Source organism: Orussus abietinus, unplaced genomic scaffold (assembly GCF_000612105.2).
Source record: "Orussus abietinus isolate OABI.00-Male unplaced genomic scaffold, Oabi_2.0 scaffold33, whole genome shotgun sequence".
Classification (NCBI taxonomy): domain Eukaryota; kingdom Metazoa; phylum Arthropoda; class Insecta; order Hymenoptera; family Orussidae; genus Orussus; species Orussus abietinus.
In genome coordinates this window covers 457,205-481,196 of record NW_019394294.1, presented here as the reverse complement: position 1 = coordinate 481,196, position 23,992 = coordinate 457,205, and the positions used below count along the sequence as shown (strand labels likewise).

Below are 23,992 nucleotides of genomic sequence, written 5' to 3'. Positions count from 1 at the left end.
TGTTTGACTTCACCTTAAGGCGTTACAAAAGGGTTATTTAATAAATATGAAAACGCCAAGATGTTTACAAATTTTTTCTCCATACTGAGTACAAATAATTCGACACTTCAGGAGGCCCCAACGAAGAACGCGATGATCAATAAAAAAAAAAAAGGAACGTGTGTCCTGGTCCCTATCTGGGAGAAATGAAGATTTTTGAATTTCAAGAACTTCAAGAACAAACCTTGAATTTCATCAGGATGACATTCTTTCTTTGAGACTCCAAGATAAACCATAACCAAGAAATAAATCCCTTACACGAGCCGCGTCTGCCTCCTGCAGGGCGTCGTTAATTATCAATCCTTTGGATTAACTCGGGCCGAATTTTCGCGAGGGAGTGACTTAAGACTTAATTACGGGAGCAGTAGGTAGCAATTAACCTCCCGCGCCGGCACGTTCGCGCGAACGGCGCGAAACAAAGCGGAATCGAGTTTATTGTCGCGAAGGACGCAGGTCGCGGGCCGCATGGCGGAAGGGTTGCCTGCAACCACCCGTGGGTTAATGCACCCTGGCCGGGGTGCAAGCAGGACGAGGGACTAAGTGCTGATATTGGCATGTAATTAAATGATGCGCGACACTGTACATGTTGCGCCCCTCGGTAGCATTGTACGGGGAACGTGGCCATGTCATTTATGCAGCCCGAGGGGGGTTGATTTATGCGCCCAAGATGGCCGCCGAAAGGACGCTGCGCGCCGGAGTGGTGTTCTTTTTCGCCCTCGGAAATTCCAACGCAACGATTCAAATTTCTTTTTAATTAATATTCAGGGATAAGTGAATAATTCATGGGAATTAACGCGACACTTGGTTATTCATTTTATTTATGGTTAACATGGCAGATGTAGATAATTCAATAGTGGGTATCGAATTATGGTGGTTCCGGTGGGATTTTAATCTTGGAAAAATAGTTAATTTTATTTATGGTTAACATGGCAGATGTAGATAATTCAATAGTGGGTATCGAATTATGGTGGTTCCGGTGGGATTTTAATCTTGGAAAAATAGTTAATTTTATTTATGGTTAACGGCGCTGACGTAGATAATTCAATAGTGGATATCGAATTATGGTGGTTTTGGTGGGATTTTAATCTTGGACAAACCATTCATTTTATTTATGGTTAACGGCGATGACGTAGATAACTCAATAGTGGATATCAAATTATGATAGTTTTGGTGGAATTTAATTTTGGACAAATCATTCATTTTATTTATGGTTAATGGCGCTAACGTAAAAAATTCAATAGTGGATATCGAATTATGGTAGTTGTGGTGGGATTTTAATCTTGGAAAAATCATTCATTTTATTTATGGATAATGGCGCTAACGTAAAAAATTCAATAGTGGATAACGAATTATGGTGGTTCTGGTGGGATTTTAATCTTGGAAAAACCATTCATTTTATTTACGGTTAGCAGTGCTGACGTAACAAACGCAATGCCGGATGTCGAATTAGGTTTTCATAGGATTTTAATCGTGGAGAAATTAGTCGGGCAGTTATTAATTTTTAGGATCGCTTTCCGGATTTCTTGGCGTGAAAAGTCGGTTTGTATGGTTTCGTGGATATTCCTAAGGGGCGAGAGGTTGAATCCTGACGTTTCGCGGACCCTTTCATCCTGAGGCTACATAACCTCACTTCCTAAGCGCCGCGTTACCGTATTTCAGTGAGGATACGCCGGTGAAACGTATCCTTGGCGGAGCCCGACGTCTGCGGGACTAAACAGCCCGACAGGATAACATATCGCTTAGGATATAGACAGACAATGGATCCTCCCAGGATTCTAGGGCTTTCGTGCCCGGCGTCCGCCATCGATCGCATCCATATTGGAACACTGCACTTCCCTGGGAACTGACTCCGGCGTCTTACGACGTGCATCCTTGCGGACAGGTTCCGAAACTAGTCGCGGACGTGGTCTCGAAAGTCCCTCCAAGGATGCTCAAAATGCTTAGAAAAAAGGGAAAAAAATTAAATCCAAATTCTGAGATCAATTCTCGCTCTTTAATATGAAAGATTATCGTTTTGACTTTATTCATTCGGCTGAAAGACGAATTCTATGAACGAGGTAAAACGTTGCATTTTCAAGTAGAACGTTTCTCGCTCTTTAATGGGAAAGGTTATCGTTTTGACTTTATTTATTCGAGTGAAAGACGAATTCTATGAATGGAGTAAAAAGTGATATTTTCGGGTAGAACGTTACATTTTTCACGCAGAACGTTGTATTTTTAGGTAAAATGTTGCATTTTCAATTAAAACGTTTCATTTTCAGGTAAAACGTTGCGTTTTCAATTAGAACGTTTAATTTTCAGGTAGAGCGTTGGATTTTCAGGCATAACGTTCCATTTTTTCCCGGCAAACCAGACTTGATCGGAGCCAGTCGCAGGTTAGGCGAGTTTCTCCACGGAAGGAGGGAAGGAGGAAGGAAGGAGTAGCCGAAGCTTTCAGGAAAATGAAACGACTCCCTTCTCCGTAGAAAGCCGTCCGACCGCTTGTCGGTCGCATAATCACCGCGACATTTTCAGCTCGCCGCCAACTGGCAATTATGCTAAACCACTCGCAGGCCGACTCTCGAAAAGGAGAAAGAAACCGGCCCCGCGCAAACTTCGCGACCAACTCGCGCGAAAGCCGCATTCGGAGCGCAGAACGAAGTAAATTATTCGAAAGCCGGTGCGACGCCTCGCGGCTTCGACTTTTCCCGCCCGATCGAGCTTTCCGGAAGAAAGAGGCATTGTCCCCCTCTAAAAAAAATATATATATAATTTTCGGGTAATCCCCTAAATCCTCAAAAATCCAAGACGTAAGAAACCCGGAACTGGCCCGGAAAACTCATCTCGCATCCGCATTAAGAAGTCAAAGGCACCGAAGGAAAGCGCCATGAAGTTCTCCAAAATTTGAATAAACTCAGGGAATTACCTGAATTTATTCAGAGGAATTCTCCAAGAGATCCGACCTACCAACCCCCAGAAAATGAAGACCCCCTCCCTTAACTTTCCCATAAATTTAGGCATTTTCACCCCTCTATGAAACATCTCCAGCTGGAATTCCCGAGTCCAGTTATACTATTTCTTAATAAAACTCCCGAAGGCTGAAATATTTTAATTGAATAAAATGACAATATTTTGGGTAGAGAGGAATTATTTGGAGGATCGAATTTTCGATACCGCCGACGTCTCCTCGACGTCTCGTCGACGGATCCGCTCTGGGAGGCACTCGAGGAATTCGATTCGTCGGAGTTGGGCGTTTACTGCCGGAGGTTCCGCTTCCTTTTTCTGGGGGTGTGGGGGTGGATCCCCCCGAATTGGGGTTGGAGGGAATGCCTCGTCGTTCCTACACCCCGTGACGCACGTTTCCCACGGCTTATATCCGCGTGTCTCTACCGGCTGGCAAATAATGCGCGGGAAAATGCTCGGAGGATGCTTTCCACCTGGCAGTAAAGGAGAAGGAAGAAGAAAGAGCCGAGGAAGAGGGAGGTTTATAGCGGGGTGGACTACCCCCGACCGATACCCAGTGTAAGGGTGGTCCTGCCGACTGGAGTATTTCGGTGCCAACGACATCCCGGAAGAGCCGTTCTCACCTTCGCCCCCCTTAAACCCCCCGCGTAAACACCGGGGACGGGGTGTTTTCCTTCGCGGAACTGCCGCCCCCGACACCTCCAGGGGTGTATACACGCCCCCCAGGTGAAGAAGCTCCGAATAAACAAGCGGAATCGCCCCCGGAATCGTCACCAAGGTGGAGAGGAGTCGAATAACGAAGTTTCATGATGAGGAGGACCTCCAAAACAATGGAGATAACTCGCAGCATTATTTTTAATTTAGTACATTTTGTAAATTCGCGTCGTACCATGATGAGGAGGACCTCTAAGGAAATGGAGATAACTCACGGGATTATTTTTAATTTAGTACATTTTGTAAATTCGCGTCGTACCATCGTCGCCAAGGTGGAGGGAATTCGAATAACGAAGTTTCATGATGAGGAGGATCTCTAAATAAATGGAGATAACTCATGGCATTATTTTTAATTTAGTACATTTTGTAAATTCGCGTCGTACCATCGTCGCCAAGGTGGAGGGAATTCGAATAACGAAGTTTCATGATGAGGAGGATCTCTAAATAAATGGAGATAACTCATGGCATTATTTTTAATTTAGTACATTTTGTAAATTCGCGTCGTACCATCGTCGCCAAGGTGGAGGGAATTCGAATAACGAAGTTTCATGATGAGGAGGACCTCTAAAAAAATGAAGATAACTCATGGGATTATTTTTAATTTAGTACATTTTGTAAATTCCCGTGTTACAATCGTCGCCAAGGTGGAGGGGAGTCGAATAACGAAGTTTCATGACGAGGAGGTCCTCCAAAAAAATGGAGATAACTCACGGGATTATTTTCAATTTAGTACATTTTGTAAATTCGCGTCTTACAATCGTCGCTAAGGTGGAGGGGAGTCGAATAACGAAGTTTCATGATGAAGAGGACCTCAAGAAAAAATGGAGATAACTCACGGGATTATTTTTAATTTAGTACATTTTGTAAATTCGCGTCTTACAATCGTCGCCAAGGTGGAGGAGAGTCGTATAACGAAGTTTCATGATGAGGAAGACCTTAAAAAAAAATGGACAAGTGGAGATAACTCACGGGATTATTCATAATTTTGAATATTTTGTAAATTCGGGGGTTACGGCCAAAGGGATTTTTTTCGCAACTCGTAAAAGGAGTTTAGGGACCTCCGATCTTCGGATACGAAAGACTATTCGATGGAAAGTTCCTTGAAATTGGTTTGACGGATAAGCCCTGAGACCTCTGTTTCCCTCGGAATTGGAATTACTTACAGCGCAGTCCGAGTGCAGAGCCGGATTAGTAGTTTTGGGAAACCCGAGCTTCACCTTCGTGCCGAATGGGGTTTTCGCCGATCGCCACCCCCGCGGCCAAACCGCACGAATCGTAACTTCGATTCCCCAATCCCGACTCGATCGCCGACTTTTAAGCTCGCTTATTCCCCCGTAAAAGCTGCCCGAATAGACGGCGCCGCTTGCAGCGAAAGCCCGGTGCCGATTGATCAGCAATAAAATTAAAGGGCTCCCTTTCTACAGTGGTAGCGGTGCGCACCGATCAGACTCGTGCCACGCAACTTGTTTTCCTGATAAAATCCATACCGTTCGAGATATCGAGACGAATGAGAGCTCATTTCAAAGTCAAGTACAAGAGCTTTATTTTTCGTCGAAATGAGTTTTTCGGAGAAAGGTCTCGGTTCCGAGGAATACGACTTCAAAGTGGGGCAAAAATGGAAAAGCGAGGAGTTGGGGCTCCTAGGGCGGCCATCTTGGATTTTTATCCAAGGGTGCAAAAGGAGGTGTTATGGTTCGTTGGGTTCTCCTTTTCTGGTGGAAATGAGCGGCATGGGGTGTTTCTTGGGGGGTTTTTCGGTGCTTTTTGGTACACTTTCGGCGCGGCGCTCAGGGAACCGCTCGAGAAAATGAATTCGGCCTCGTCGCGCGGTCGATCATAAAGCGCGGCATTATAGCCGTGCCGTCGCATTATTATTGCATTATCTCGTTTTATGGCAGTGCACATGCACCGACGAGCCGGCCGGTAAAGCACGCCGAACGATCGACACTGATGAGATTTAATAATAAATGTCGCGCTCGTCCGGCCCGAATCCCCGGCGAGGTGGAGTCGCATTTTGGGACCACCGTGACACAACGGTGAAGCCGATGAGAAAAAAAGAGGGAAAAAAAATATCCGAAATAATTCCATCTGCATATCATTTGCTCTCGTTTTGCGAGATGACGAGGGAATTTTGCACCGCGACCGAGAGGTGAATTAATTGAATCTAATCCGCCCAGTTTCCCGGCCAAAATTCCCCTCAAGGCACTCTCGGGATTATTTTTGCCCGGAATTTTCCCAAAAATGGACAGGGGCGCTTTCCCATTTTCCGATATACGAAGCAGTTCTTTGTCCACCTCCGATCGTTTCGGTTTATTCGCAAGGGAAGGTCGCAAAATATATTTTTAAGGGAAAATCGGGAAATCGGAACGATAAATCGTCTTGAAAAAGAAGACATTAAGTGTCGACAGAAATCTGCATTTCTGGCCCGAAAATGGACGCTACTGAGCTGCACTTTCTCGCGATTTATCACTCGGCGGATGCATCTAACACCAGGAAGGACTTCCACGTCGTTCTTTGCAGTTTCATGTCGCTATGCGACTCGGAAGGAGTATATCACTCGGTTTCTGAAAGTCAAAAAATGAAGGTTGGAGCGAGTGGGTCGCAAGATGGAGCCAGGACAGGTATCAAGAAGCAATTTCTGCGAGGTAGAAATTCCCTTTGAGGAATCATCGCGAATTTCGAGCCCTCAAAGGAACCACCTCCGAGAAGCCGCCATTACTTCTCTTCTCTCCGCGATTTGTCATTTCGCGACGAAGAGTCTCTCACGTGGCTCGCCCAATTTTCTCGCAAAAATTGAGCGACGATCCCACCCCTTGAAATTTTATTATCAAATTCTGAAACCGTTCGCGCTTTCAAATTATTTAAAACTCTCAGTTCGGTGTTTTCAACGTCGCTGGAAGTCTGGGAAAAAGTAAGGAGGGTAATAAAAAATAAGGCACCGCCACAGAGACCCGAAAACACCTTGACTAATTAACGCTAAGGGTTCTTTTTCCACCCCGTAAAGCCGGGAAAAATAATTTCCACCGGGCACTTTCCAAGGGACATTGCAGGGAAAATCGACCCGGCGATGTCGCGAGGTCCTGCAAGATCTGGGAAAAAAAAAGGAAGATTAAAAAATGGGAGATCGGGGGTAGAGGGTCGAATGAGATTTAAAAAAGCAATCCCCGGGGTCGGGTTTTCTCGTTGCGATTTCATTTAATTACCCCGCCTCCCGACATTGGCCCTTCCGACCAATTATTGCGGTTAGGCTGGTCGTTAAATAAAAAAGTTCCAGTGCGCGACCGAACTTCGGAACTGGAGCGACTCGGGACCTGCGGAGGAAACTCCGCGGAACGGCCGCGCCGCGACTTCGGCGCGGATTTCGCGGATCGCCGGAGCTGAATTCGCCCCAACGATTCGCGCTGGCCGAGTTTCCCTAAACTACTCCATTATACCCCAAAAGTTCTGTCCGATTGGACCGAGATGGATTTCCGAATTTTTGGAAAACTCCAATTACGGCGAGCAACTCTCGACCGTTGAATCGTCGGTACAAATCTAGCTGTCGAGTCGTTACTATAAAATTCGATGTCGAATCGTTAATACAAAATTCACTATCAGATCGTTAACACAAATTTGCACTGTCGAATCATTACTGCAAAACTTTCTCCCGAAAATCTAGGGAAATAAAAGAACTCGACGGGCGAATTTGTCAGTGCTCATTAATAGATTTTTCGGCCGACTATTTTTGAATTTTAGGGAATCGTCAACACAAATTTGCACTGTCGAATCATTACTGCAAAATTTCTCCCGAAAATCTAGGGAAATAATAGAACTCGACGGGCGAATTTGTCAGTGCTCATTAACCCTTTTCGGTCGTATGTCTACTTTCAGCCACCAAAATTCTCTTGATCTTGGGAAAATGCGACCGCAAAGGGTTAATAGATTTTTCGGCCGACTATTTTCGAATTTTAGGGAAACACGTCGGAGATATTTTCGCCCCGAAAATTATCGGCGATTTAATCTGTCGTCTGCTGTGCAGTGGATTTTAGACGATTCGTCGGAAATGCTGACGTTTACACGGGATTAGCGCGATGTGCATTTACCTTCAATTAACGCAGCTTTAACCAGGCTCGGGATAATTAGCACGAGTAATTACCGTTTGCGCGACACGAACACCCCCATTTTCGGGAGGTTTTGTCCTTCGACATTTTGTCCCTCCTCACGCAAAAAGTCGCTCCGAACGTCCCGGAAAAAAACAAAATAATTACACCTCCACCGTTCCCAGCCCAGCGAAGGCGAAAAATGTATACACATACGTGGATTTCCGAATAAAGCAACCCCGAATAAAGTGCTCTCCCTTGCTGTAAAACGCTAGCCCCGAGTCAGGCCACCATTTCCCAGTTTTCCCAGCAGACTCGCGTGATTTGTCGCTCGCAACGAACCGTGGACGAATTCCCTGAACGGCCTTTTTCTAGTTTATCGACCTAATCCAGGCTTCGGAAAAACTTCACCCTTCCAGCCAGTAAGATAGAATCCCCCCACACCGTAACATGTCTGTAAATGCAAGTACAATTCCCGGAAAAAATGTTAGAAACGTCGAAAAATGCGTAATTAGAAACAAAAGATGCACCGACGAGCATCAAGTAGCGTCCCATGAAAAGTGCCATTCTTCTCCCCTGAGATCTCTAGGGATGTTACCTCCCAATGAAAAAAGAAAAAAAAATATATAATTCCAAGGAGCACTCTAGCCTTTCCCACGATTCCACATTTCCCGGGGAATTCCTTTTCTTTCCCGGTTTTTCTCCCTCGTTTGCCCTCTTTTTCCCTGCAGACTATCCCGACCAAGGAGGGAAAGGCGAGCTAATGGGCCGCGAGTACACATCCCGTAGGTGCATATCAATTAAGGATTTAAATTTCCCGGGTCACTGTCGCGGCCCGTTTAAATTTTAAATGCAGATCCCAACGGTCCAGGATCTGGAGGAGAGGCTGGAGAGGGTCGCTCCTCCGTCTCGTGCTTTTTCTCCGGCTTTCCCGCCGGTTCTTTTTTCCCTCCTCCTTTTTTTCTTTTACCCGGGTATTTGTCTCGCGCCGGGCGTTACTCATGCATACATTCGGCCTAATTACGAGGCTCGTTGTTTCGCCCCAAAACGCGGAATCCGCGAGTCCATTTCGTCGCCCATTTGTGGCCATTCTCGCGGTGAGTGAATTTCCCCTCCTCGGATGTGCTGAAATTCTACGCCATTTCCATTAATTCGTTAAATCACGGTCTTGTGTGTAACACAAACCGCAAAGTTAAAAAAACATTGATGAGAGGTCGATTGATTTTCAGGGACCCATTTAATAATGGTAAAACCGACCTCCTCTAATCGTGGCGACCTACCCTTCGAGTGACACTAGACTCCTGAAAATTTAATTGCACCATCGAGGTCGTTTCTAGGCACGTGACCGTCCAATAATGGTACTTATTCGGAGCTTCCTATTAACGCATCGCGGCCCGCGTAATCAAACTTCTGGCGTGTTAAATATTTGATAAAACGCGGGGAATCCTCGTATGTAACACAAACCGCGTCATTAAAAAAACATTAATGAGAGGTCGATTTTCAGGGACCCGTTTAATAATGGTAAAACCGACCTCCCTTAATCGTGGCGACCTACCCTTCAAATGACACTAGACCCCTAAAAATTGAATTGCACCATCGAGGTCATTTCTATGCACGTGACCGTCCAATAATGGTTCTTATTCGGGGTTCTGACGTGTTAAATATTTGATAAAAGGCGAGAAATCCCCGTATGTAACACAAACCGCGACGTTAAACAAACATTGATTAGAGGTCGATTGATTTTCAGGGACCCGTTTAATAATGGTAAAACCGACCTCCTCTAATCGTGGCGACCTACCCTTCGAGTGACACTAGACTCTTGAAAATTGAATTGCACCATCGAAGTCATTTCTATGCACGTGGCCGTCCAATAATGGTACTTACTCGGAGCTTCCTATTAACGCATCGCGGCCCCCGTAATCAAACTTCTGGCGTGTTAAATATTTGATAAAACGCGAGGAATCCCCGGGATTTCGGCATCCGGGACATCTCCATCACCGGGTCCAGGTATTAGCGGCCGGGTGAAATTCCGGAGTTCCATTCTTTATCGGCGGAGCGGAGATCATCTCTCGGGTCGACGGTCCCACCTCGAGGACCTCTAGGAAGCCGAAGACGCGCGGGAGGCTGGAATTCCTGGTCTCATTATTTTCGTATCTTCCCCCGAGATCGGCGGGTCTTTAGTCTCGATAAAGGAGGATCTCGCGGATCCTGCTCTTTGGCCGAGGCCAAAGGATAATCTCGGCCGATTCAGCGCAAAGCGGCTCGAAAACGTCGTTAAGGGTTCGGTCATTCCTGGACCCCCTTCCTCCCTCGGTTCGAATTTTCCAATTTTTCACCCTTTAATACCCCGACCGAATTCCCCTAAGCGGATTTCGGTAATATGCAGCCGTATATCTCCCGGGAAAAATTAACGGGATTTTTCTCCTTCTCCCTTGGGATTTTATTCTTCTTTTAATCCCTTTTTTTTTTCCCAACGCGGTTTTCCACATTTTAAGTAGGCGCCCCTTTAAGCCGATCTCCGCCAGGTTGTAAGCCGTTGCGAGTTTCGATAACGCCGTTTCGTCGGAATATACATTCGAGAATTCCGCGATTCGCCCGAAATTCCATGAAAAATTGGGCTCGGCTTGATGGAGATTTTTCGAATTTTTTCCGTACTCAAATACTACCCTTAACGTGTATTTCTTGTACAGCGAAGTACCACGCATAAGATACAGCTATTGGAATGGCTATTTAGACGTTCGGTCCGCGTATTGTTTTTTTTCTTTTTAAATCGCAGCCGGCCAACGAGGACGCGCGTTTGCCGAAATAATTACCCAGTAAAAAGGCACGATTAACTTGGCAATTTACGGTTGAGTGGAAAAGCATCGGCCATTAACGCGGCGCATTACTCGAGGTAATCGGTCGGCAGTCAAAACGAAGGATTTTAATCCATTCTCGATGTCGAAATAACTCAGGAGAATAATCAGGCCAATCAATCCTCTCAACAGAGGCACTCGGTTAAACGCTCGGTTAATCGCAAATGGTTAAATAAAAATAAACAGCTTAATGCTCCCCTAATTCACGGGCGCGACTCCATTAGTCGAAATATCAAGATAATAAACGAAAAAAACACGTGTTATCACGAGGCGCTCAGTTAATCGCAAATGGTTAAATAAAAATAAACAGCTTAGTGCTCCCCTAATTCACGAGCACGACTTCATTGTTTGAAATATCAAGAAAATAAATGAAAAAAATATGTGTTATCACGAGGCACTCGGTTAAACGCTCGGTTAACCGCAAATGGCTTAAATAAAAATAAACAGTTTAATGCTCCCCTAATTCAGGGGCGCGACTTCATTGTTCGAAATATCAAGATAATAAATGAAGAAAACACGTGTTATCACGAGGAACTCGGTTAAACGCCCGGTTAATCGCAAATGGTTAAATATAAATAAACAGCTTAATGCTCCCCTATTTCACGGGCGTGATTCCATTGGTCGAAATATCAAGATAACAAATGAAAGAAAACATGTGTTATCACGAGGCACTTCGTTAAACGCTCCGTTAATCGCAAATGGCTTAAATAAAAATAAACAGCTTAATGCTCCCCTAACTCACGGGCTCGATTCCATTGTTTGAAATATCAAGATAATATATGAAAAAAACACGTCTTATCACGAGGCACTGGGTTAAACGCTCGGTTAATCGCAAATGGTTAAATATAAATAAACAGCTTAATGCTCCCCTACTTCACGAGCGTGATTCCATTGTTCGAAATATCAAGATAATAAATGAAAAAAACCCGTGTTATCACGAGACAGTCGGTTAAACGTTCGGTTAGTTGCAAATGGCTTAAATAAAAATAAACTGCTTTGTGCTCCCCTAATTCACGGGCGCGACTCCCTTGGTCGAAATATCAAGATAATAAATGAAAAAAACACGTGTTATCACGAGACAGTCGGTTAAACGTTCGGTTAGTTGCAAATGGCTTAAATAAAAGCTTTGTGCTCCCCTAATTCACGGGCGCGACTCCCTTGGTCGAAATATCAAGATCATAAATAAAAAAATACGCGTTATCACGAGGATGGGGTAAAAGCGCACTCCGTGTGCGGTTTCGCTGCAGTTGGGGGGGAAAGGACGAGGTCCTTCGAGGACTTTGCCGGCGTTAATCGAGCCAATCAGTCCTCTTAACGGGCACATTAGTCGGGGTCCATCTGGGATCCTGGAGTTGGCTTCGAGGTGCGGAATCAGTCACGCATTCCCGATCCAGTTATACACGCCGAATTGCGGTAACTTCGCCGTATTAATTCCCGGGTTGGCCATGCAAATGAATTCAAATGCCGGGAGACGAGGCGCAGGTTGGCAGCCCGGAATTATCCCCGCGATAGGCGCCCTCCGAGCGCTCCCAGGATACGTCGTGCAAGGTGTCCATAAATCCGGGACAACCTAGATTCCCCAGGGTATGGCTAATCTTGGCTAAGATATAAACGGCCGGCCCGCCTTCCTGGATCGTGTCGGAATACCCTTAACGGCGTTTCCGGTGGACTCGTTGCCTCCGGAAAAGTGAGACCCTGCAAGGAAAAAAAGGAAAGCCAGCGATTACTATTTTGCCGATTTCCGGTGATCAGGGATTTACTGATATTCCAAAATAAATGCCAACAGATCGTGACGGTGAATGCGAATGACAATTAAATCGATACATTTTTTTCCATTATTCCCTTCATGGAGGGTGACTTTCGCCTCGATTACTCTCGCCATTACGACTGTCCATATAATCCGCGGTATACATGCTCGATGGCCACGTTTCCAATTGACGATCGAGCATTTATTAAAATTAACCGGCTAATTGGAACGTTCGATGCGACGATGATAAATCGTGCGCGAGGACGTGAGACGAAAGTGCGGTACGAGCATTCGAAAGTGGGCATTTTCGGTGATTTTCGCGGGGAAATTAATTCCCCAGACCGTCGAAACATTTGGGTATCGATAAAGCGGTCGGGCGATAAACTTCGAATATCGCGGATCGCTGTAAAGTGGACATTTTTTGCAATTTTTTGTCCGGATGCTGTAGGACAGTCCCGGTCCAGCCTCGACCTATCGATTGTTCCTCGTTCGAGACGCAGTACGTAGAAGCGGCATCCACCGTCAAGTGGTTCTTAACTTAATCCCTGAAAGGACTTTAAATCCTTTCTTCCGGGAGTGAGATTAAGTAAGAGCGGAAGCGGAGAGGATTTTCCTGTTATTCTTGAAAAGTGGCGTGCCCAGAGGTGCTCAAAGGAGTTTAGCAAAAATGGAAAACTAGGAATAATAAAATACCACCCGATATTTCTTATCCGCTTCGAATCATAATATTCCAGGTACTTGTAATCGTCCCGATTCGCCGATCTTGGAATTTCCTCATATCATCGTTGATAACAAAATGAATACAAATTTTTACTTGGTGTAAAATTGCACTGAAACGATCCCTGGCGATTTTTAAGAAGGTGGTATAACATTTATTTATAGGTACTTGTAATCGTCCCGATTCGCTGATCTTGTAATTTTCTGATATTTCGTTTTCGTATCATTGTGGTGCAATATTAATTTGATCAAGAAAATTTCAAGGGGAAGGTACCTAAATGTAACTCGAGGAACAGTCGAGCGAACAGGAAATGGCGTTTATCGGGTGTAAAGAGAGTCCTGTCGAACGAGGATGATTCTATTTCACGTACTTTACGATCGAGGAAGCCCTCCGTTCGTTTCCTCGCCTTTTATCGGAGCTCGCGCTATCGCCGTGATCACCAGATTTTCATCTTGAACTGCTACTCGAAATAGGATTCCGCGGTCCCCTGAGCGATGAATCTCAATTTCACGTCTGCCACGATCCGTCGAGCTCCCACAAGGTCGGATTTACGCAAAGTGCTCCTTAAAAACGAAAAATGAAAACGAACGAAAAAGTTCACACCCTCATCTGAAGCAAAATTCAAGAATTTACCTAGGAACTATATTAATAAATTCTGCATAATTTCGTAGCTATTAAAGGAGAAGATTAAGACGCGCATAATTTTGGCATACACTTTATCGATACGTTGTGTAGCTTTTTTGATGATGCGAGATAAATAGGAGTATCAAGATGTCGTCCAACTCGCATTTTCCTCGTCAAGATCTAGGAAGTCCGGAAGTACCTCCTCGAGGTCCAGCCATTTTCTGCCCTGTCAGACCGACGGTCCTGCGGTCTTCTCGAAGCACGTACCCTGGAGGTAGTATCCTGGACAAGAGAGTATCCCACAGGATCGCGATGATTCCATTCGAAGGAGCTTTACGGCGCAAACGCGTCCTCCCGGGTTTTTATCGTCCCTTATAGCATAGAAGAGACAGCGGAAGGTCCAGTCTGGGTCCTGCACGTCGAATTTTCCGATCGGCACGTAATCCTCGGCGATAGCCACGAAGAGGACCCTGAAGAAGATTGGAAGTTCCTCTCTCGGATTGCCCTGAAGGAAGGAAAAAATAATATAAAAGACGGGACAAATTCGGTCCTCGAGCGATTTCGAGGGCACGAGTGAAGAATCTAGTCCACGACCCCATTGACTTCGAGCTCGCGACCGCGGAAAATTGGAAGTCGGTGGCTAAGGAGCATCCTTGCCGGGGGAAGACTGAAAAGCTCGCCGCCCTCGAGGTCGACGGGAATAATAAATCGCTGTTACCTTTTCACGCGAGTAAGAGGGAGCAAGTGTAGGGGAGGCCGCGTGAAAAGGAGGAAGAAGACCAGGGTGGCTGGGCAGGAAAGGGGAAGGATGCGACCTCTCGTATCCTCCCTTCCGCGGGCTAGGGGATTTATTTCGAGGCAAAGTCTCCAGTCCTCGACCGCAGTGGGAACTGGTTCCACTCCCGGATGCAGTAAGGGGTAAGTTTGCGGCTTTCACGAAACCGGACGAGGTCCTCGTCGAGGGGGTGGCTAACGGGAAAATTGAAAACGCTTGTTCCGGACATCGATCCTCGGACCAGCCGGAGGTGGACTCCAGGGGTTGGGACGAGACGTGCAGAAATTCTCCTCGAAAAGGCTTGGTCCTTAAATCGACCTGAGGGCACTTCCGGAACATGTCCTGCAGATGTTAGGTCGATAAACGCCCCTGGCAAATATTTATTCCTAGATTTACTGAGGCTAAATCGCCGGGAAATGTCGATACCCTTCCCTGGAAATGAACTGATGATGATCCTGAGGGAATAACTCACTATTCCGATGATTCTGTCCTTCATGTTCCCTGGCATTAAATTCTACGATCTACTCGGATTGCCTGGGTTCTTAAAAAGGACTTATTCGATTTTTTCAGCGCTAAATATTCATAAAATATCGCTTCATCGTGGTTAATTAGTGAGGCATGAAGTGGACCTTGAAGAATCCCAATTACTTAGCATCCAGGACTGGAAGGATCCGCACGATCATTTATAGGAGCCATTAAGGTCGTAGCTGATGATAACCGAAACGGGAGTGGCTTCTAATGGGCTCTTGGCTCAGTTCTTCATGATTTTCCACATCGAGTAATTCGAAGCGACAATCACCTGTAACGGAATTCTTCGTTAATCCAGATAAAGTAAAGGAATATAAATAAGAGTCGCGATTTATTCTACTTCGAGAGGTTGACGATTCACGAAGAGGGTCGTTCTCACCCCCAAAATGGGTTAACTCCCTCGCGTAGAGTAATCAATGTACAAGGGTCAATTCAAGCTGGCGAAATTATCCGATCTTGATCGGGTGCTAGGACTACGTCATTTTCGCCGAACTGCTTTCGATTCTCCCCAGGAGTCGCTTTCTCGATCGCGTTCCGCGCGATTTCCCTGGAATCGAATCATGGAAATCGAAAACCACCCCTCGCGAGGGGTGCGTATAAAGGTGGATCCACGTCTGGCCGATTTCTCACCAGGTTTCAATACCGAAACTCGAGATCGAGGTAAATTCTCACGTCTCATTGGACTCTATAATTACCTCGACAATTAAGAACAACGGACAACCTCCGTTAACGACAAAATCGACAAGATCCTCGAGAGCGGAAAATTATTATAAAGATACTTAAAGTTAATTCCTGTTCCTAGCACTGTTACAATTTTTCGAATTCCGTAATTATAATTCTTAATGCTAATCGGCACCGCAGGATGTCAATTAAATATGTAAAGGGAATAGGAGGGTAAGGAAATTTCGGAAAATGAAGAGATAAAAAGTGCCCCAAAATTCGCTTGAATTTTACACGGGCGAATTTTTCGAGTCCATCCATCCGTCACGAATTCTCGGGGCGATTCGCGTCCATCGGGTGGACGGAGTACGCGACCCAAAATTCAAATTCCCAATTCTCCAGGCAAATCATCCGAAAGCGTTTTTGTCGACCCTGGTCAAATCGCAGGTTGGTAAAAAAAATGAAAAATAAAAAGGGAGCCCAGACGTTTCACACGAAGAGTGTCGATGAGGAGTTAACTCGTAGGGGAAGTTAGACCCTGAAGAGGTCCTTGTCGAATACGAGTAGGTTCCTAGTTTACTCAGGACCCGATCGAGAGTAACGACGCGTGTAAAATTAGGGACGTCGACCTGGGCAGCCACGATTAATCACGAGCTCCGCTATTCGGGGGCAACCCTGAAGAGCAAGAACACTCCTCATCTAGCCAGTCACCTGACACCTGCTGCTAATTGGCGGCTCCTAAAACCTGGCCATCAGAGAGGGAGGAGAATCACCCCAAAGGGGTTGCCGATCTTGATTTCTTCGATTGAGTCGACCTATTTCGCAAGGGACGAGCTTAAGAGGATATGAAAGGCGCTAAGTAATTTAATCGACGTCGATAAAATAAAATTCATCTATACCCTTTTTGGTGGGAATGCCGTTTTGAATACTCAAGTGGGAACATAAGCTGACGCGTCCTATTACCGACATTTATATTTATGTTGAAGTCTTTTACAGTCTACGTTGAGAATTATACGAACCGAAGGGTTCCATATGTCATTTCGGTAAAGTAATGATAAAAAGAACGATGTACAACTGTCGAAATCCCATGAATTCATGACTGTTTATATTTTGACGAACCAACGTCGCCGTCCGTGACGTTTAGCTGCAACAAAATTTTTCCTCTAAAAACGCGTGTTAGCCGCAGAACAAGCCAGCATTCTCTTGCAATAGTCGGTGAAAATATTTACCACATTTTCCTATCTAACTCTGTAAAATTCGAGCTAGGTCCTGAAACTCTTCATTTTCGATTCTAATTCTCCAAGAAGCGTGAAACGTCGAAGACGTGTCCAGACCACGCCATGTTGGTTCTGGTCCATAAATAAATACATTTTTGATGTAAAATGAAATTTCATGAGTCTCAAGACCTACTTTAAGGCCTCCATATCCACGTGGTAAAATGTGAAACTAATCGGTACACCCAATTCGGAGAATACTTTCACTAACGATTTGACTTCCCAGATATATATAGGCTGCCTCTTTCAGGGCGGAAAGAAATTTCATTCACGGGCGATTTTTTCCCGGCGGAGGGAGACAATAGGACAAACTGGAAAAATGGGGGAAAACCGGAAGCGGAGGACAATTCATTTCGGCAGTCGGAAATCCCTGGCCTGGATTCTCCGAGACGAATGGTCTCCCGATGATGAAGGAAAGCCCGTCGCGATATTTCGCCCGGACGGTAGGTCGATTTCCCACGAGGACATTCGTCGGTTGGCCAGAAAATTGGACACGCAGTGCTCCACTTTCGGCCTCGCAAACGCAGCCGGTGTCCTTCATTAAGGGACCGCGGAATTCGCGAATTTACGAGTCGCCCGGAAGCGCGTAATTTACATAGAGGTCGGAGAGCGCCGCTCGCAAAGTGGCACCGAGCACTGCCGAGGGAAAGGGTTATTCCTCCACTTTACATATTCCGAAGGCCCTTATCGGGGGGAACCTACGAGGTGAAAAATTCTCGCGATGCCTCCGTGTAAACTGACCTAACTTTCGAGCACCGCTCACCGCAACGCGAGAAAAAACGAGAAGGTATTTAATTCGGAGCGGAACAAGTTCCGGGTGAACGCGCCTCCACCCCGCCGCCGTATTTCGGGTTTCCATGTCCGGTAGATATTCATTTTTTTCCCGCGAGAAATTTTCTTTTTTTTTTTCGATCTTCCATGGAACAACGGCATGGTGTTGCAATTTTTTTACCGTTTCCGGGCGGACCTGGGAACCCGATATCCCGGAGATAGATTGGACGGGGCGTAATCCGCGATTTAATTCGCAAAGTTGGACGGCCCCGTCTCGGCGGAGGACGCTAAAATCCGCAGATCATTTCGCGCTATTGGCAAATTCCTCCCCAAGTGCATTATCCAGGTCCTCCCTCCTGCTTTTAACGCCATTTCGAGGGAAGTTCTGTAATCGGAAGGACTGTAATCAGGGCCGGCTGCTCGATGAGACGGAACCTGGAACAGTCAGAAGTCGATCGAGATTCGTTACGGGTTCGGGATTATAACCTGGATTTTTATCTCTCCCCTTCCGTTCCATACTTCCCCTCATTGGCTTCCTTTTAGCCCTTCCTCCTGCTAAGCTCCCAAGGACTCCCATTCCCGGAATGACGTCTTTTGTGCCGAGGTAGAATGCTCCTTTCAAATGTGTCCGCGTCTTGGGATATGTTTCGCCATTTTCTCGCCGGAATTAGGGATCCGAGGAGGCAGACCCTGGACTAATCTGCCGGAAATAACGAGAGTCCTTTCAGACCTCTTCGAAACTTTTTCCCCCGGAGTGATCTGAAATAATTAAAACGCATTGACTAAATAAAGTAAAAACACGAGGCCTCGATGTACCGCAATATCCGTTATTAAGGTGAAGTGAAACCGTCTTCAAATCAGTCGATTCAAATACAACACTTTTTTTTAAGGGTATTAGACCAAACTGTCCGAAACTTTGACACATCACTCCTGATCGTCTAAGAATTGTCCTGACACATTCAAAATTTGGATTTAAAAAGAAAATTGTTTAACTCAGCCCAGACTAGAACCAAAATGGCGTCGAGCTCTCATATTTCGATTAATATACAATTATCGAAGGCTCTGATATGAGAAACGAAAGGGTCAGGACAATTTTATGACAATTTATAACACTCTGGTAATCGATAAACTTGCATTTGATCGGAATAAAGGCTAAAAAAGTGTTGTATGCGAGTCTCGGAGTGAAAATTTAATTGACCTGGAAATCACAGATGGCGCAGGGGGTCCCTCTGCAGTCAATTAGGGCCCCAGAAAAACTGAATCCAGAGGATTTCTGGAGTTTAACTTCGATTTCTTTATAATTATTGTACGAAAACGACAGGTGGCGTATGCCATTTGGTACAATACCCGATATAATTCGACACAGCTGTCATTATAAAAACGAATGTCAGCAATGTAGGCATTTAGAAAAATCTTCTTTATGGACGTCGATCAAGTTCCTCGACGTGTTTCACTTCACCTTAAATGCCGGCAAATCGGGGGAATTGTTAACGCTTCCTGGATAACGCTTCATCGGACTCGAGACCGTCCTTTCTCTTAGGTGTCATTTACTTAGTAAGTGTATAATTTTGCGTTAAAAAGAACCACCCTCGATGAGTGCCAACGCGCTGCCCCGAGTTTCACCGAGTAATTTTCATCCGCGGGGTTCTTCCTCGTTTTTTCCTTTTTTTCATTCAAAGTTGAAACAAAGGGACGCCAAATGTCCCTTGCTTTTAAAAGTTAGCTGCCCTCCTTTTCCTCTTTTTCACGCAGGTGGCCAGATACGTCCCATTTCTCTTTCCCTCTGCCTACGAAATCCAGAAGCTTAATTTCATACGTCGCCTTTCAAATGCAAGATAAAAAAGAAAGCCCATAAATCTCGGCCAAGCTTTCTGAAATGTTAATTTCCCAGCCAATTTCGTCCCCGCCTCGTGAGCGGATTCTTTGAAACGACCCTTTGTTTTTTCACCTGGTAATAAGCCCAGAAATGGTATTCGACTAAGCAGATTAAAATCTTTGAAAGAATTCAGTCCCTTAAAAAAATTCAGAAAATGAAGGTAAAAGAGACGACTCTTTAATCGGCAAAATCGCGCAAGACAAAGCTCTGCCTTGATTTCCCCAGAAATGGCGAAGTCCTTGAATGGCCAAATAGTTCGTCAAGGTTTGCTATAAGAATCAAACTACTTTCAGGCCAGCTGGCAGCCTTTTACCCGAGATGCCGCGAAATGGAAATCTCAGACGATTATGGAAACTTGACGATGCCATAAACAGACAAGAACATGCCAACTATGGCATCTGAAAACCGTCCATACTGGGTCCGTGAGAATCAAGCTTAAGGCTTTTAACGTGTCCAATTGGAGACTTCACTCGAAATGCGGTATCTGATAAAAAATCCACCTCGTAATGAACGCCTACCCAACGCGCCAGAGTCCTCTACATGAATTCTTAAAAAGTGATAAGAAAAAAAGAAAAAGAAAATTCGAGTATTCTCCCCGAATTTAATTTTTCCCAACCTCGCTAGGGAATTCCTCCCGGCTCTCGTTATTCAATTTAGTCATCGAATCTACATGACCTGGAGATAAAGTCGATTCAGTGGGTTTTTCAATACCTCGGAGGCGGGTAAAAGAGTTCATCTCCAGGATCCGCGTCTCGGGTAAGCTCGAGATGGGCTTAGAAAGCGGCGAAAGCATCGGGAGGAAAAAGCCCCGAAAATAGTGGCCGGGATCCCGAAGCTCTTTCATCCCGGCGTTCGCCGGAAGGATTGCCTTAAACAATTCAAATTGGAGGCCGACGTCTTTTTCCGCGCTTTAATATTTCAGCGGCGGCGGATTCGCGGGGTTAGGTCGGCCGCGGGGGAGGCAGGGCACCCTGAAAGGGACGGATCGTTCCTGGGGGGATGAAAACGAGCAACGGGAACTCCGGAATGCCGGCAATTTCTTTCTCGTCGCACGTTCCACCGAGGGGGCTGTTTGACCCCGTCGATGATGCCGAGAGGAGTCTCTCTCGATGGAGCCCCGGCCGATTTTCGATCGGATGTCTGTCGGCTTCGGATCCTGAGGGACGGCGTGGACTCGCCTTTACGACAGCTCCCCGAAAGCAGGTCCTTTCTCGCAGGAAAAATCCTAGGAAAAATGTCAGAAAATCCCCAGCCGAAAGGAATTCCTTCGAGATCCTCCTACCGCCCTGAAAAGCGACACGAGTAGTATTAAAATGAAATAAAATCAGTCCGACTTTCGAACACCTTCGGGATACTTTTAGATCTAGGACTGTTCCCGGATTTCCTGAATTCCCTTTCAAGTTACCTTCACGGGCGCTTCCAAAGAGTCTGCCCTTAATTCGACCGGCGAGCTCGAGTTCCGGGAGACACGTTTCTCTGGCCAGGGACTGCCATCGCTGTTCGGCAAACCTCAGCTCTGGGAAATAAAATAGACCGGAAGAGTCACCGCTCGGCCACGGGGGACGTGTGTAATCAGGAGGTACGCTCCTGAAGTTGGAATTGAAAACGCACCCTACCTCGGAGTCTCGAGGAGTGCTCGAGATTTTCCCTTGGAAACTCCAGCAGATAGAATTAGGAGTGAAAACTTGTAGGGACGAAGATTCACGATCAGCTCTTCTGGCTCCTCTAGGCCAAACGTAATTCCCTGCCGCTAAAAATAGAGAAAACGTTAAAGATATACTGTTTAAATGTAGAATTAAAATTATCCAGTCATACAATTATATACGATTTGATGGAATTTCATGGATTAGAGTTACCAAGATTTCCTCCGGCTAAATGTTCCACTTTGGGCCTACTTTGTCCATTTTCGAAATCTACGGCGATTTTCGTGCTCGGAACTAGAATGCGTGGACACTGGACCGAATGTACCATCCCTTTTAACATCGCCGATCTGTTCGCGCAGTAAAGCTCCATTCTCCTGATGCTGAAGTCAACGAGCGGCTAATTAATTCGCGGGATGTGCTTTTACGTCGCGGAGAACATAGGCGGTGGTTACAGCGCGTTTTGGCCGCGATGCGAATTCCCGGATAAGTGCGCGTTTCGCCCGGCGGGATTTATTGAAAGAGAGATCCCCATTCAGGGGGCAATGAAAGCCAGGATATTTGGGCATCGTGCATAGATTCGCACATATCCGGCCTTACCACATATCACAGCCGTAAATTTCGGACTAAAGGACGAAAATACGGTACATTACCACATCTACTTATTAATTCACCGCAGAGATTCCACCCGGTCTCTAAAGATCATTCCTAAATCATAATTCCCACTCGTACTTACAATTTCTCTCAGGATAACATTCCGAAAATAACGAATTCTGTCCATCACTGTCGCTTTGAAATTTCGAATATCGACCGTTGTTGCCTCGACTCGGCTCTCAGGTGGCGCCATCTAGCGGAGCGCGCGCGAACCTCGTAGCGAACTCTTCGCGCGCCTTCAAAGGTGCGAAGAATTTTATGATCATAACCCTACCAAATATTGATAAAATCGATCTGTAATATAGCTTACATTAATAACAAGACGTTTTTGTCAAGAAACTTTCGAATCTCACGGTTGAAGGAGACCTAGAGCTACGCCAGAATATCTGAAGCGAGGTTGCTTCGCTGTTCCGCGGTGTCATATTAATCTTTCTTGTTTTCCAAGAAACCGGAGGAAGCACTTTGTTCGTTCGTATTTTCGTTGCCTCGGAATGTCTGGGAGGATTATAGATGGCGACCGAGTCGATTCACTAGATAACTCTCTTAAAATGTGAGTAACGTAGAAGTAGAACTCCGTCACTGGAGAGACCGCGTGTAAATGGGAGGTCGGCCATTGCCCTGTTGCCGGCGGTTATCGATCTCGCGGCGCCACGAAGTTCTACACGCCTCCGCTAGATGGCGAGCGCAGAGGAGCGCGAATCTCCCGTTCGAATTGGCAATCCCAACGGTCGCTACGGTCGTGAATGTTCGCATTATTGCTACCGGGAGCCGAATTTCGAAGGAAATAATGTTCTCGCGCATCAGAATGAGGAACAGGCACATCAACATCTCTCTAAACTACGAGTGGGAGCAACTGAATACGGAAATATGGGTAAGAGTGGAGATTTAGCAACATTTTCGATTATTCCTCCCTCGAGGGGAACCTGCAAGTTGGCGGAGATCGATCCGTGCAAAATATCGAAAGATTTCGCGGATCCCAAATTTTGGAGGGCCAGTTTTCGAATTACAGGGAGAGAGTCCCCTTTCTGGCGATTATTCGGGTAAAAAGAAATTAGATAACTGAAATAATTTTAAATTAACGAAATAATATGGCTGTGATATTTTTCGCAAAACAGAATACCAACCGCTGTTTTGCATTAATTAGTATTGTTTTCTCTCCGTCGAGCTGTTTCACGTTTTGAAATATTCATGTTCCTGTTTGGGGGAAAAAAAGTCATATAATGTGATTTTAAACGAAGCTCCAAATAGCTCTGCTTGAATTCGTAACGGCCTAAGAAGTGCACTGCCGCGCCATCTGGCGAGGCGCATTAAAACTTTCAGCTTTCTTTGTACCGACGCGGTCAAGCAAACCGTCTTGGTAATTGTAGGATGTACCATCGACCAGTATTCACGTACCGAGAAGGTAAGGCAGAGAGAAATACCATCCCTTAAATTAACTTTACGAGGAATGTCTAAAAAATGATGCAGGAACGCGGGTAATAATTGAAAACCGAGATATTAATTAAATCTCGTTCTTTTTCAAGGGACACGCTCCACAGGAGTCCCCTTAAAATCAGCCGAGGCATCGATCGCTGATCTCCTAGGACACGCTCAGCTTCATTCGAACAACCGAACCTCGACGCACTCTCGAAAGGTATATTTAGCTGGAATTGGATCTCTGCCAGGACTCGGCCCTGTAATTCGATGCCTGGTCTCTCCATTGACATAGGAATTGAAATCCTTCCATGGCCCTCTGGAGGACTTCCAATCGCTGATAGTAATTAAGCCGGTCAATCTCAGGTTTTAACGTCTCATACCCAGTGCAATAATAATCTAACAATAAGGAGTAATCACCAATTTGCTCGAGTCCACCGCCAACGTGGCTCCCCTTATTAGGGCTGCTGTCGAGTAACATTTAAATATGAAAATATTTCTTGTTGTTGTAACGAGTAATCGAATGGATGCTTGAACGTTAAGGTGGGCAAACACACGAAATGGTTTCTGCCCCTTCTGGGAGTCGCAGAGAAGGTACACATGGCATGACGTCAGGGTGATATAAATACGCTTCGGCATACTGGCTAGGACTTCTGCTGGAGCTTTTTTAGGGCTCGAGAAG

The 23,992-nt window shown here is 45.7% G+C and overlaps 2 protein-coding genes across 2 annotated transcripts in view; one reads left to right on the top strand and one right to left on the bottom strand.

Moving 5' to 3' along the window:
* The window catches only part of LOC105695473, a 91,079-nt gene extending 69,463 nt beyond the window's left edge, over positions 1-21,616 (bottom strand). Inside the window, exons 1-2 of the mRNA XM_012417019.2 lie at positions 21,460-21,616; positions 21,220-21,353 (exon numbers count right to left, since the gene is read on the bottom strand). Coding sequence (XP_012272442.2) covers positions 21,220-21,353; positions 21,460-21,616 — 291 coding nt within the window. The remainder of the gene's footprint in view (positions 1-21,219; positions 21,354-21,459) is intronic.
* Positions 21,617-22,702: 1,086 nt separating this feature from the next.
* The window catches only part of LOC105695568 (RNA binding protein fox-1 homolog 1-like), a 125,775-nt gene continuing 124,485 nt past the window's right edge, over positions 22,703-23,992 (top strand). Inside the window, exon 1 of the mRNA XM_023435026.1 lies at positions 22,703-22,768. Within this exon, the coding sequence (XP_023290794.1) occupies positions 22,703-22,768 (66 nt within the window). The remainder of the gene's footprint in view (positions 22,769-23,992) is intronic.